The 12,864-nt window shown below is 34.7% G+C and overlaps 1 protein-coding gene across 2 annotated transcripts in view; it reads right to left on the minus strand.

Annotated features, from left to right (window-relative positions):
• NCOA3 (nuclear receptor coactivator 3) overlaps positions 1–12,864 on the minus strand; it is a 59,566-nt gene that overhangs the window by 14,614 nt on the left and 32,088 nt on the right. For both annotated transcript variants that reach the window (XM_017735349.1, XM_017735345.1), the window contains exons 4-8: positions 11,507–11,580; positions 5,031–5,138; positions 3,104–3,276; positions 1,518–1,618; positions 361–535 (exon numbers count right to left, since the gene is read on the minus strand). In XM_017735349.1, coding sequence (XP_017590838.1) covers positions 361–535; positions 1,518–1,618; positions 3,104–3,276; positions 5,031–5,128 — 547 coding nt within the window. In that variant the 5' untranslated portion in view covers positions 5,129–5,138; positions 11,507–11,580. The remainder of the gene's footprint in view (positions 1–360; positions 536–1,517; positions 1,619–3,103; positions 3,277–5,030; positions 5,139–11,506; positions 11,581–12,864) is intronic.

Raw genomic sequence — 12,864 nt, forward strand, 5'->3', positions numbered from 1 at the left:
CTCTTTCTTTTGCATGACACTCTCAGTCACTTGAAGAAGTGCTGGAAAGTCATTCATATATTTTAAAAACAAGCAGTTCCTTCAGCTAGCCTTGTGGTATTAGGAAAGGTGTTCCTTAGCGTCGCTGTTTGAAAGTTACAGGTAAACAAATTGCAAAGGCTAAAGTAAAGTGGGAATTTCCAGCACATTTATTTCTGATGGTGTGCTGTTGTAAAAACACAGTAATATTTATCAAGATAAATAGACAAAAATTCTTTATAGAAGTAATCTCTTTTGAAAGGTTATGCATTACAAGGTCTTTTTTTCTTCTCTGATTGCTTTCAAATAGCCTAGTAAGTGTAGTAAATCAACTTTTACTACCTGAAGATTTAGGTAAGTTTTTAAGAAAGTCCTTCCGGTCCTCTTCATGCAAGATACCATAGACACTTGTATTAACCAAATCTTCTTGTTTATACTGCAGATACTGTGTGACATTTTCTGATACAAATACTATGTTCCCATCTCGATTTACAACAAAGAGGAAGCCGTCCAATGCCTAAATATTAACACAACAACATATCATATAAGACATACTGACTAATTTTGAACAGAATTTAGTTTGAAAACTGTGTGGGTGATAAATGTCAAGTCACAATACATTAATTTATTTTCAAGGATAGAGATGAAGTTTTAAATTCTTCTTTGAGGAAAAGTGTGTCTGGTAGAGAATTATTTAAATAATAATAATAACTAATATGTTCATTTGATATTCCATTCAGCTTTCACACTGATAACCAGCCTTCTTGTTTCATTCTTAATCCATATGAACACTAGATCATGAATTTGTAACATTAATTCAATAGCTAGCAAACTGAAACAAGAAGTTCAATAGAAACAAGTAGTATGTCATGAATATGAATACATTTCCACTAGCAAGTGATGAGATAGTAGGATCTAGCCAAATACTGTATGTTCTTAATTGAAAGAAAAATTCAGTATCTATGTTACAAAATTAGGCTTCAAAAATGCTTTAATTAACTTGTAAATATCAGATTGGTCTTCTAGGCATAAAGAAAGGCTATCTGCTATGTACCTTTGTTTACTATTATTCTAGGGTTACTTTGCTTGATGGCAACATCCATTCAAAATGCTTCATAATTCAGTAACACAAATGCAAACACACATAACAAACCTCTCCTTACAAAAACTCCTCCATTTAATGTCTATCCCCTATAAGAAATAAAATATTCCTTGTACGAATAAGCATTGCTTCAGTAGAATTTTGCTAATGACTGCTGGAGTAAATAAAGCATAGGAATATTAGAAAAAGTCAAAGGCTATTCTATTTCCTTCTACGGAGAATTTCAGCAAAATGAAGGACACATGGTAGATTTTGTTCCTGACCCTTTCAAACATACTTCTGCATGGTTCTTGCATGCTGGTTTATTACTACAGGATTGCATACTTTATTGTAAAATTTTCACCTGCCTTAAGTATTTTGTTCCATAGGAATTTACTAGGGCCTAATTTGTACTTGCCTGTAATAAAAGAGGTCCCAATGAATCCTTGTCAATAACTCCTTGACCCGTGGAAGATACATCAGCTTTCTGAACATCATCATCATTAGAAACTGCTTTTCCTGAAAGCCAAAAGATACATTTCCTGAAAGTGACATTTCACGTGAAGACCACATTTTAATATAACAAGCCAGATTCTAGGAAGCTTGTGAATAAAGGCAATAAGAAGCACAACTGAGAGAGGAAGGCTCATATACTGTTAGTTGCTAAGACTAGAAAAATGTCATGGCCGCATAATGCCAAACTCTTCGCTCACATAAATTGACTTGGCAGTTGAAGTTGACAAGATGAACTTGCTTTGTGAACATTACTTGCTTTTCAGATACCGTCTGATGAGTCTTTCAATAGCCATTAAACACACTCATAATATATATCTCTTTGTCGTGCTTTTATTTTGATCATCTCATTATCACTGGTCACAGTCTTCAGATGCCATCACCACTGTTCTACAAAAAGGCCTTGATTCATGTTGACAGTCTTGTGTCTGTATGTGTATATATGCATGTGTGTGTGTGTGTGCATGCGTATAATAAAACTATATTTTAAAATCAAAATATCCTAAATTAATTGATTGCACAGGAAGGTGGAATGGGAATCCATGCCATGCAGCAGAATTACAGAAAAAAAAATTGTAAACTTTATTTTGTGGTACTTGCTGGCTGGTTAAGCAGACCACAAGAGGAGTACATCATCTCAACTCCAACATTAAACATTAGAACACACTGGATGGCACTACAAAAAACCCTAAAAGCAGAAGATGATTCTTAAAAATAGTTCTAGCATGTCTTCATAAGATGTGGCAATTTACCACAACAGGTAAGATATACACCACAGCATATTCCGGTTTTCTAATGCTTTACTGCCCAAATGACACTCATAAGCTTGGGAGGCTAGTCATTGAGCGGAGGAGATGGGGGCGGGGTGGTGTTTTAAAAAAGAAATTATATATACCTCTCACTCTGTATTTTAAAACATGGGGTTTGCACCCACCTGTTTGTTAAAAAAAAAGTATTACATCACTTAGGTTTACCCTATCTGACAGAAATTACCAAGATATGATGCATTGTTTCTTTCTCCTTTGTTGACTTGGCTGTATTCTGAGTACATTCAATCACACTAAAATAGCATTAAAAATCACTGTCTGTGATTGGAGGCTCGCCCATAAGAAAAGGATGAATTTCCTAGAACTGAAAGGCAACAGCATGTATTCTGCACACCGATGAGTATTCGGTGTATTGTACAAGCTGATGGTAGAGTACCATCCCCTTTTTTTGACTTTGCCTGTGGTACAAAACTGGTAAGAAAGATCATACAAAGTTTTAAAATCCTGATTCCCAATAAAAAGTGTTGATAAATACCTGTTTACTTTTAAACAGAAAATTACTTAGGGTGCATTTAAGGTTTGAATCAAGACAAAGCCCAAAGACCTGCTCAGTTACATGGTATTGCGAAAACCACTACTCAATTTCCCAGGTAACTATTGCTTCAAAAAAAGAATCACAATGAAATTAAACAACTATTCATTTTGACTTAGCAGGGAACTGTACCTTGCTCTTTTATTTGTCGAATCTGTCTCACGGTTTCTTTTAAAATAGCACATTTGTCTGGTTTGACATTGAAATTGTCAATGTCACTCAGATTAGCAGATATCAGCTCAGCCAGTTCTTCAATGTATTTGCTTTCCTGCTCACGTCGACGCTTCTCACCACTGCAGACCAGACTAGGAATCAAAAACATTGTTTCATATACTTACATACCATCCTATACAAAACCTGTGCTCACTCTGTGCACTATAATGTACTTCACTTAACACCCTCCCATTAAACCTAGGCAGTAGTTATTCTTCCAGCGAACATGAATCTGAAGGGCGAATATGTGTTTTGTTACACTGGTGTTTGGTTTGGGGTTTATGTTTGGTTTGCATTTTTTTTTAAGAATTTCAAATACAAATTTATATCAAGAGGATAGAAGAAAGCTATTAATAAAAAAAAAATCCTCCTGTTTTTACTCTATTACTTTATTGACAGATTTCATGAAAAGAGCAACTGCTTTTGTCATAAAATTGTAGCACTCCTACAGAAAGTATATTTTAACCTTAAAAGTTGCTTTACAGTTGCTTAAAATTTATTAGACAAATGAAACTGAATTTTAACATTCTATTAACTCCCTTCAGTTTGCTTGTAAAGAGATGACTATAAGAGGTGATACCTCAGAAATTTCTAGGCCAGGATCTACATGCCATCTCAACATGCAATCCCAGACAACCTAATGTTGCTAGATACAGTGTCTCTTTGAAATTCCTTTTCCTACCCAGGTTAATATGTTGCATAAATATACTGTCTACAGACTAAATCAACAGGGAGAAATGTCATACACAGTATGGCAAGAATAGGAAAAGAAGGACTCAGGGCAGGGGCAAGAATGGACACATCAAGGTAACTGAAAGAGAATAATCATTCTTTGAGAAGAAACCAAGCGAAAGAGTTAGGAAACTATGGATGGACCAACACTGGAGAAAACAAATACATTACAAAGCAGACGCTTGAAAGATAAAGAAAGCTATTGAAGGGTGACAATCTGCAAAAGAATTCCTGAATGGACAGACAGACACTGCAGAAAGAGAAAATGGAATGGAGGACACTCATAAAAAGACACTCGGATACAGTAGAAGCATTTAAGGATCTCATACACAATCTGTTGAATGATGAAGGCAATTGGCATGGGGCACTGGGGATATATATATAAAAGGGACAAATATTAGCACACAGAACGCCTGAAGATGAATTTAATAAAAGTTAATACTCTGTAGGAAGAAGAAGATAAAAGAGAACACTTCACATGATGGAGAGCAATGAAACTTGTGGGCAACAGAAAACTGAGTCCCTCAGACAACAGTTATCTGACAGAGTTGGGTGAGGGGCAGGCAGGTAGTATAGATTGCCAAAATTTAAGATGAACTTGCAAAGAAATAGTCTAAAGAAGTACAAACAAATTAGCAAAAAGCTCAACCTCTTGCAGTATTCTTTGCTAAATGTAACTGCCTGAAATGAGGCCTGTCAAATCAATTACCAGCTACAAGATGTCACCTTAAAAATTACTGTGAAGCAAGAGGTTTTTCTTCTTTTGCCTTGCAATCACAACTTCAAAAGTCATTCCTTATCTAGTGGAAGGTATCCCTGCCCATGACAGGGGAACAGGAACTAGATGATCTTTAAGGTCCATTCCAACTCAATCCATTCTATATGTTCACTGTATTAAAATTTCCACAAGAGTCTAAATTATAAAGCACAGTTCATCAACTTTGGCATATCTACACCTATTAGTAAAGTTACCTATCTTCACAACAGAAGCTGACCTAGAGAATTTTTCAACTAAACAAATTCCTTAGTTAGAACTTACTCTAAATTGCAATGCAAATTTGAGAAATATTTTTCAAAACTCATTAAAAACCAGAAAAGTTCTATATAAACCTACCTTGCTCCTGGTGTATCACAGGGCAGTGGCTTGCGCTTCCTTGACTCATTAGTCAAACTATCCAACGAGTTTTCTCCTAATCCACTCATCTTGACCATGCATCAGCAACTAAAAGCAATGAAACAATAATTGTGAATAAAATGCTCAAAATACTAATTCAAAATACAGAGAACTTATCCAGATAAGCAATTTATCAGATTTACAAGTGAATTTTCTTACTGCAAATCCATAAACTTTTTTGCTACTAAAAAATAATGTTTGGATACCTTTCTTTAAAATCTACCCCATATTTAGCCAAAACACAGGTTTATAAAGCTTTGTATCATTGTAAGCAAAAGTAAAGGTTAAAAATGCATTTAATTTGTTTCAGAGATATTTAAAATTTCCACCATTGTACTGGGACCACTGCATAGCTTCAATTCGTCTTAAAAGAAATTCTCAGTATTTAAATATATATTTCAATAACCTGAAAAGAAAGTGATAAATTAATGTTGTACCAAAATACAACTGCAGAAGCAAATAATTTTCATCCTTAGGAGTAAATCAAGGGGCTTACAAGAGTTTCACACCTGTCTCTGTATAAAGCCAACAGATTACTATTACCATTGTCACAGGTTACTATCGTTTTTGTATCTCTTGCTAAACCTTCTAAAATGAATACAGTTTTCTAAAACTTTGAGGCCAAGGCAAGCAACGACTTCAAGCATCTTTCATTTCTATTGCTTCTGCAGCAAAGACTGGGCCATAACCCAATAAGATACCAGGTAATTTTGTTTAAGTCTAGTTACATTAAACAAACCTGGCGGATTAGATATATATGACACTCATCTCCCCTCACTCCCAGGAAAAAAAAAGGAGCACAGGCACAAAGGAGAGAAGAAAGCTGTGTCAGGTCCTGCTACGCTATAATCAACAACATGCTGAGGGAAGAAAAAAAATTTAATGGATCTATGCTATGTATGTAGTTGGAGTATTTTAGAACATAAGTAGAACTATAAAATGATCTAAAAAATTGGTTTTGGTCTTTTGTACTACAATGAAACAAAACAGATCTGGGCAGTTAGAATTTCAGCATTAATTTATCCTTTTTACAGAAATTTCCAAATTATGTGTAAATTTATTTTACTGCATTCTAGTTCAGACTGCAGTTCTTTACCCTATACAGCAGTGGCAATAAATGGTGCTAAATATTTAGTTAATAGAGCTAGACTTGTCAGTTAGAGAGAAACTTTTCCATAACATAACCCAGGCACTAAGAGATTGTGACAGAGATCTTTCATAGAAAAAGTTCTTTATCTCCACGAGCAAAAACCACCATTATGACATTCGTTAAAAGAAACTGGCCTAGGATGACCAAATTCCTAGGAGTCAGTGATCACATAACACAAGGACAAGGAACCAACAGAACTAAATGAAGTTTATGTTAAGGTATCAGAGGCTGGTAGCCAACGGACTCAAGCAGCTCTGCAGAACAGAATATGGGCACCCCATTGAACAAGAAGTTAGTGAAACACAAGTCAGCAGTGTATCCTTACAGCAAAGACAACCAACCCCTCAGAAAAGGCACCTAATAAACTAACTAACTGCTTCCAGGACAAGACATCTGAGGAGAGGGGAAAAAAAAAAAAGGAAAATAAAAAAGTGTGTTTTACTGCTCAAAAGTAGTAACTTTCAAGGTTACTAACCTTGACTGACTGAATTTTTGTTTATTGGCTTCTTGTGGGGGAAAAAAAAAAATCTGCTTTAGTTTTTTCTAAAGTCTAAACTGAAAGGACACACAAGAACAGATTTACATGAAGCAGTATGGGGGTTTGAAATTCTCCAGGTGGAGAATTTAAAAGAACATTCTTCTTACAGCAGTACAAAACCTTGAAAGTTAAACAAGACAGAGGACTGGATTACTCTAGCATGTGTAAAAAGCCCAGAAATAAAAATGTCATCTTTTTAAAGTACAAATTCTCTTTGCAGCTAAGAAAATGTTACAATGCTTAACATAAAACTGTATCATAACCAGTCCTCATGTCAATCGATATGCATTACAAAAGGAAGGATAACATGTTTTTAAAATGATAACAGAATTAAACTCAACAATCAAACATAATCTTCCATTTGAAATAAACAATTACAAAAGATGCCTAACTCTGTATTATGGGCATGAACTGTACAGGTAAGAACTTGGTATTACATATAAATATTTGATTAAAAAACCAGGATGAATAAGACAAAATCAACAGAGACATGGAAGAGCAAGTCTGAAGACCTTTATCCATTCATATATTCCTCCAGGGCAAAAAACTCCCAAATACGCATGTAGCGGCCTACGTTATGTAAAGTTCAAGAAAAATACACTGCTAGGCCACTAGATGACAGTACAGAACTGGAGAACTGCAGGGATCGTATTTCCTTCATTTAAATGGCTAAATAAAAAACTACTCTTCTGAAAGAGTAAGCAGTTGCCAAAAAGAGATTATAAAAACAGCTTATGATCATGCAAAAAGCAGTTGATTATCTGAAGCTGATACTCAGAATTACATATGACTCAAGGTCTTATGTCTACAGACCTCACAGCTAAGGCTGAATCTTCAGTTATGCTGTCAGTGACACATGCGCACATTTCCAGGACTGCCGCTTCCCTTCCTGTAACTACACTTGCAGGCTGAGTATAGACAGAACTGCAGGTTTAAGAGCTAATGTGGAAAGAGAAAGGAGGAGCGTAAAATGTAAGGCTAGCTCAGGAAGGATGTGGACAAAGCAAGTATTTCTGAAGCCAAGAGTAAATTCTGTTTAAGAGGAGGAAGCATTTGAAACACATTAAGCAGTTGAAAATTTGAGCTAGGACAGATATTTCACTCTAACATAATTTTGAAGGTTACATGGTTGCATTAAATTATTTAGAATAGAAATGTCATTTTTGATTTAACATCTACTTGTGCTGAGAAATAACTCACAACATGATTAAATAGAAAACCAAAAATTATTACATTTTGTCTCAGAAACATGATAAATATCAGAGAATAAAACCCTTCTTCTATTTTAAAAAAAGCACTTTTCAGTGCCTAAATATAGGAGTTTGGACAAGGAAGGAAAAATCAGTAATTTGCATAGGACGTTACCGTACTCTTACACCCAAGTAGCCGGTGGTAGTTTATGCAGGTCTGAAGCTGCAGAGATGCTGCACATGCATTTATGCCTGGAACAACTCTGTAACTGTTTAGCTAAGGAAGTTACAGAAGCTGCTTCCCAATACAGATGGATTTACAGTACAAATTGTTAATGGTCAAACTAATTTCCCAGCTACAGGAAGTATTTGCAAAAGAAGCTACTACTCGGTCAGTTAATAATGAAAGAAATCACCAGTTCTAAAAATACCAGGCGTTATATTTATTCATTGGAGATGAGCCTGTAATTTCTAATGGGCTAAAAAGCTTTTCCAAAAGGAAAGCTATTTTGGGGGTTTGGGAGAGTTTTCCTGAAGTAAATTATGAAGCTCTGAAACTTCTCTGCATTTTTACTGCTAAAAGCAAAAAAAAAAAATTAACAGTGGCATCTTTGTAAACTTACTTTCTGAGCGAAGAGGCAACAACGTTATTTCTGGCTTATGAACCACTACTGCTGGCTAGAAAGGCTTCTCTGCTAGTTATAGCGCACAATATTACCTACCTAAATGAAGCACGTTTTTAAAGAAAATAATTACAGAGTGAAATTCTTTCTATTATTTGCATGACTAAAATAAATCTAAAAGCTAGCTTAATTTGACTAAATAGCTCAGTTACCACATAAAACTGGGCAAATACAAGAAATTCTGTTAAATTTTAGATCAGTATAAATTACCCAAAACACAGGAATGATAATCTTCTGTCCTAGAATATTATTCTTACTCAGAATAATGGAAATGCAGACATGGCAGCAACAACTTCCATGAAAAATCTGACAATTGTTCTGCTTTCTTTGAAGTTGCATGCAGAAGCTCAAAATATAGACAGCAAACCTACTGCATAGAAGGACAACTAACAGTGGGACTGTATTATGAACTTAGGCTAACAATACATACTATTATGTACTTTTCAATGAAATTTGTATGCGAGTATTTGCTTAAAATGCAAGAAGCTACAGCAGATTGATTATATGTAAGGATGAAGAAATGCTGAATATAAATTCTATGCAGGGACAAGACATGATGTTTTTCTAAAATTTATCTGTTCCTACTAATATAATTCATAATTTCTTGGGATTTCTACATTTTAAAGCCAGGTATTTAATGAACAATAACTTCTACATATAGAACAGTACTTAAATGTTTGCCAGTCTGATGTCATCAGCACCTGCAACTAATTTGAATTTCTAAATTAAACTGCCCATGTTACTCCACTGTATTGGAATACTTTGTCACTTCATTGAACATTGTAGAAATTAAATGCATTTTATGCCACACTGCCATTGAAAACAGATAACACAAACCCATACATTCTTCTGTCCAGTGTGATTTTCTAAAGCGTATTTGGAGAAAAAAAGCCCTAGCTCTTTCCAAATAATTTAGATAGGTATGTGTTTGTATAAAACGGAATGTTAAAGTTGAAAGGAATAAAGATGTCCAGAGCCCTCCAAAGTTTATACTTTCAGAGAAACAAAGGTGACATAAGAAAAGGTTCAAAGTCTTCAAAGCAACGCACTGCTTAATTCCATTGGTTGTAGCAACAATGAACCACTACATCATGATGCTCCTAACCCCACCAGTGGAGTGGAACCAAAGGCAGCAATATTCTGAGCAAAAGTTCCAAACTTTCAGGACTATGTGCAACATCTTTTCAGGTATAATCCTAAGTTTTCCAACATTCTTCTCAATTCAAGAAAACAAAAACGAATGAAGATATTCTTGTTCAGCATTAACTGTGCTGAAAAAACACCAGTCCTTATTATTAAAATGCTAAAAAGGCATTTAATGCTAAAATGCTTAAAAGGCCTACATCCTTTGCCATATCATTTCTCAGTGAAAAGCATAAATGACTTGTTAAAAAGGTACTGGGTTCTGCACATGGCAGGTAAAATAAATTCCAGTAATTACTAATCCATCCATTGCAACAGCGTATGTATAGCCTTCCAAACAAAACCATAGAATTTAAAGAAATCATGAGCGTTCATGAGTAGCAGTTTCCAACGTGCCATGGTTTCAGTATTTTGACAGGGTAAAACCCATTGTCTTCTAACATACTGCCCTGGAGTAACAAGAAAACAATGCACATGCCAACAGTACAGTATGTTTGAAATGGGGGAAGTTCCTTAGGCCATTTCCTATAGAGCATTCAAGCCAAAATGATGTCAAAATTACTAGGCACAGTAAGCAGAAAGTTTTCAATTTGATGCAACTATTTCTTCCCTGGTCTTACTCAACTCATCCCCCAGAATTTGGAAAGCTACTAACTTAATATCCCTTAGATTGCTTTCTGCTAGCTTGTCTTTCAATGCACTCGTTTCCTTCTCCAGCTCAAGCATGATTCATTCCCTTATGCCCAAATTCTCAGTAGCTGGTAGATGAAAGACCTATTCACCAAACAGGACATGGCAAGCGAGAAGATTTTGTCCTAGCAGGGGCCCAAAAATACAAACAATTAGATGCTTCGGATTTAGTTTTTATATCTGTTTCTCTGAAACAGTTGACTACCCTCCAAAATGCATAACTATACAATACTAATTTAAAACATATCCACATTTTTTTTAAATAATATTTTTTGCATGAAAACATTTTTAATACTTTGTTGGTCCCATGAAACCACCAAGTTTTTCCTATATTAAGTATGTGTACTCGTGGTATCTTGCATCCTTGGAGCTCTTCTATCTGAGCTGATTTCTTGTTTGAAAAATTGGCTAAGCAGAACTTAGCATTACTTAGAATAAGCCAATTACAAAGCGTTAAATCAAACAAGTTCATTTCAATGAATCATGAGGATGCCCTGGAACTTTTAAAATTGTATACAATGTTAAAATATTAAATATAATTCTCCCTCCTAAAAATCAAGATGTAAGTCACACATTTTTGCAAGATGCATATTGTAGTATTTAGATTTTATTTGATAATAAATAAATCTAGAGGATATTCCATTCTGCAACTCTGTATTCTTAGTGGAAATTTGTTACTTCAAACCTGTATCTCCCTCAAATACACATTAAAGAAGTATCAAAGCTTTCCAGTGAAACTTCTGATTCAAAATATTATTGGTATTATGCAGAGATTCTTTTGCTCTAAGACTGATCACAGAAACAACTGATGTTTCCACTTACATAGATAGGAATCCACAAGAACATAAGCAGCAATTTCACTTTCTGGCAGTAGTGCAGTAAGGTTTTTGGCTTGAGTTGGGTTTTTTCCTTCTTTCTTCCCTCCCCCCCCTTTTTTTTAAAGTACATGCTTCTCATATACTAAACTGTAGCTTTAAAAATGTTCAGGTATATATAGTCCAAATATGAGATCAGTCACTTACTAGTCTTTAGCAAACATTCAAGCACTGCATATTTTTCAGTGGGCGTTCAGAATAAGAAGTCATTAAGTCACATCCTGAAAAACAAAAATAATATATAATATGTAACTTCAAGTAACTGTCATCTCTGCTATACATTGAACAGCTCAGAATTCTGAATCTTAACATCACAAGTGCCATCCAGTAAGGCAGATTTGCTTTCACACAACAACTAAAAGTATTTATTTTAAATGTAGTGTTCCTCTCTTTTTTTTTTTTTAAGAAACAGTGAAACTAGTATAGATGTTTGATCTTAGTAACTTTTAAATCTTAATATGAAAAGCCACACTATCAAAGTAATTATTTAGTGAAGATATGACCAGCAAGTAAAATTAAATGTGCAGCCACTCTACATTGGTCTTTACATACTGCTTGCTATATAACTAATACATGAGAGTAACAAATTGTTTTCAGCGCTATGAACACTCAGGTTTCTGGATCGCTCTCCTTCTGTGGAATTCTACAAATGGTTAATCCATATTATCATTCATTTTATACAAAGTATGATTAAGTGTACTAACTAGTGAGATTCCAGGTCTCTATGGAGAATTACAGTAACTTGGGCAAAGTTTTAAACAACAGCTGTGCAATTGATCTTTTGAAAACTGCTTAAAGTGCTATGTAAGGCAGAACTTGCTCAAGCTAATAAATTGCACTTGGGAAGTATTTATGAGACATTCACATGTAAGCACACCATAGTCCTACCCCAAAGAAAGAGTTTAAAAACTGATACCTACATGCAGACTATTTAATAGGTAATCACTAGCAGGCAGGTGAAGGAGTTTTATTTAAGTAGCTCATTTCTTAAGAAATTAAACTGAAGCTTTTCATACCAACACATTACCTATGCCTTCGTCTGCTTTTTAACCATCCCTTTGACAATACAGGATTGTAGCTTTATTTATACAAACTTGAATTATCAATTAGAAGGTTGATTGACAATATGGTCAAATAAGAGTAAGCATCAAGAGTAAATTTTCTCCTAATTAAAGACTTCAATAACACCACGTTTATGCTACATCTACCTCTGCTAATCATGAAAACTCGGCCAAAAGCACACACACACACACACACAGAAGAAAAACCTAAGAAATCTTAAAATGCAGTATCAGAAACATTTGTATGTCAAGTAAAATAAATCCTTCAGCTTTTCATTTCTGTAAAAAATGTTATACAAGACATATACTGCTCAGTGTTAGCTTGATATCTAGCTTCCCTGGGGTAGTCTTATATACCCAACAAGGGCTATTTTCTGATGTCTCTGCTGGACAGAATTTATAAAACAAAAATGTAGCATAAATTACAGTCACAGTTCAGTCACA

This window comes from Corvus brachyrhynchos, unplaced genomic scaffold (assembly GCF_000691975.1).
Source record: "Corvus brachyrhynchos isolate BGI_N302 unplaced genomic scaffold, ASM69197v1 scaffold10, whole genome shotgun sequence".
In the NCBI taxonomy this organism is placed as follows: Eukaryota; Metazoa; Chordata; class Aves; order Passeriformes; family Corvidae; genus Corvus; species Corvus brachyrhynchos.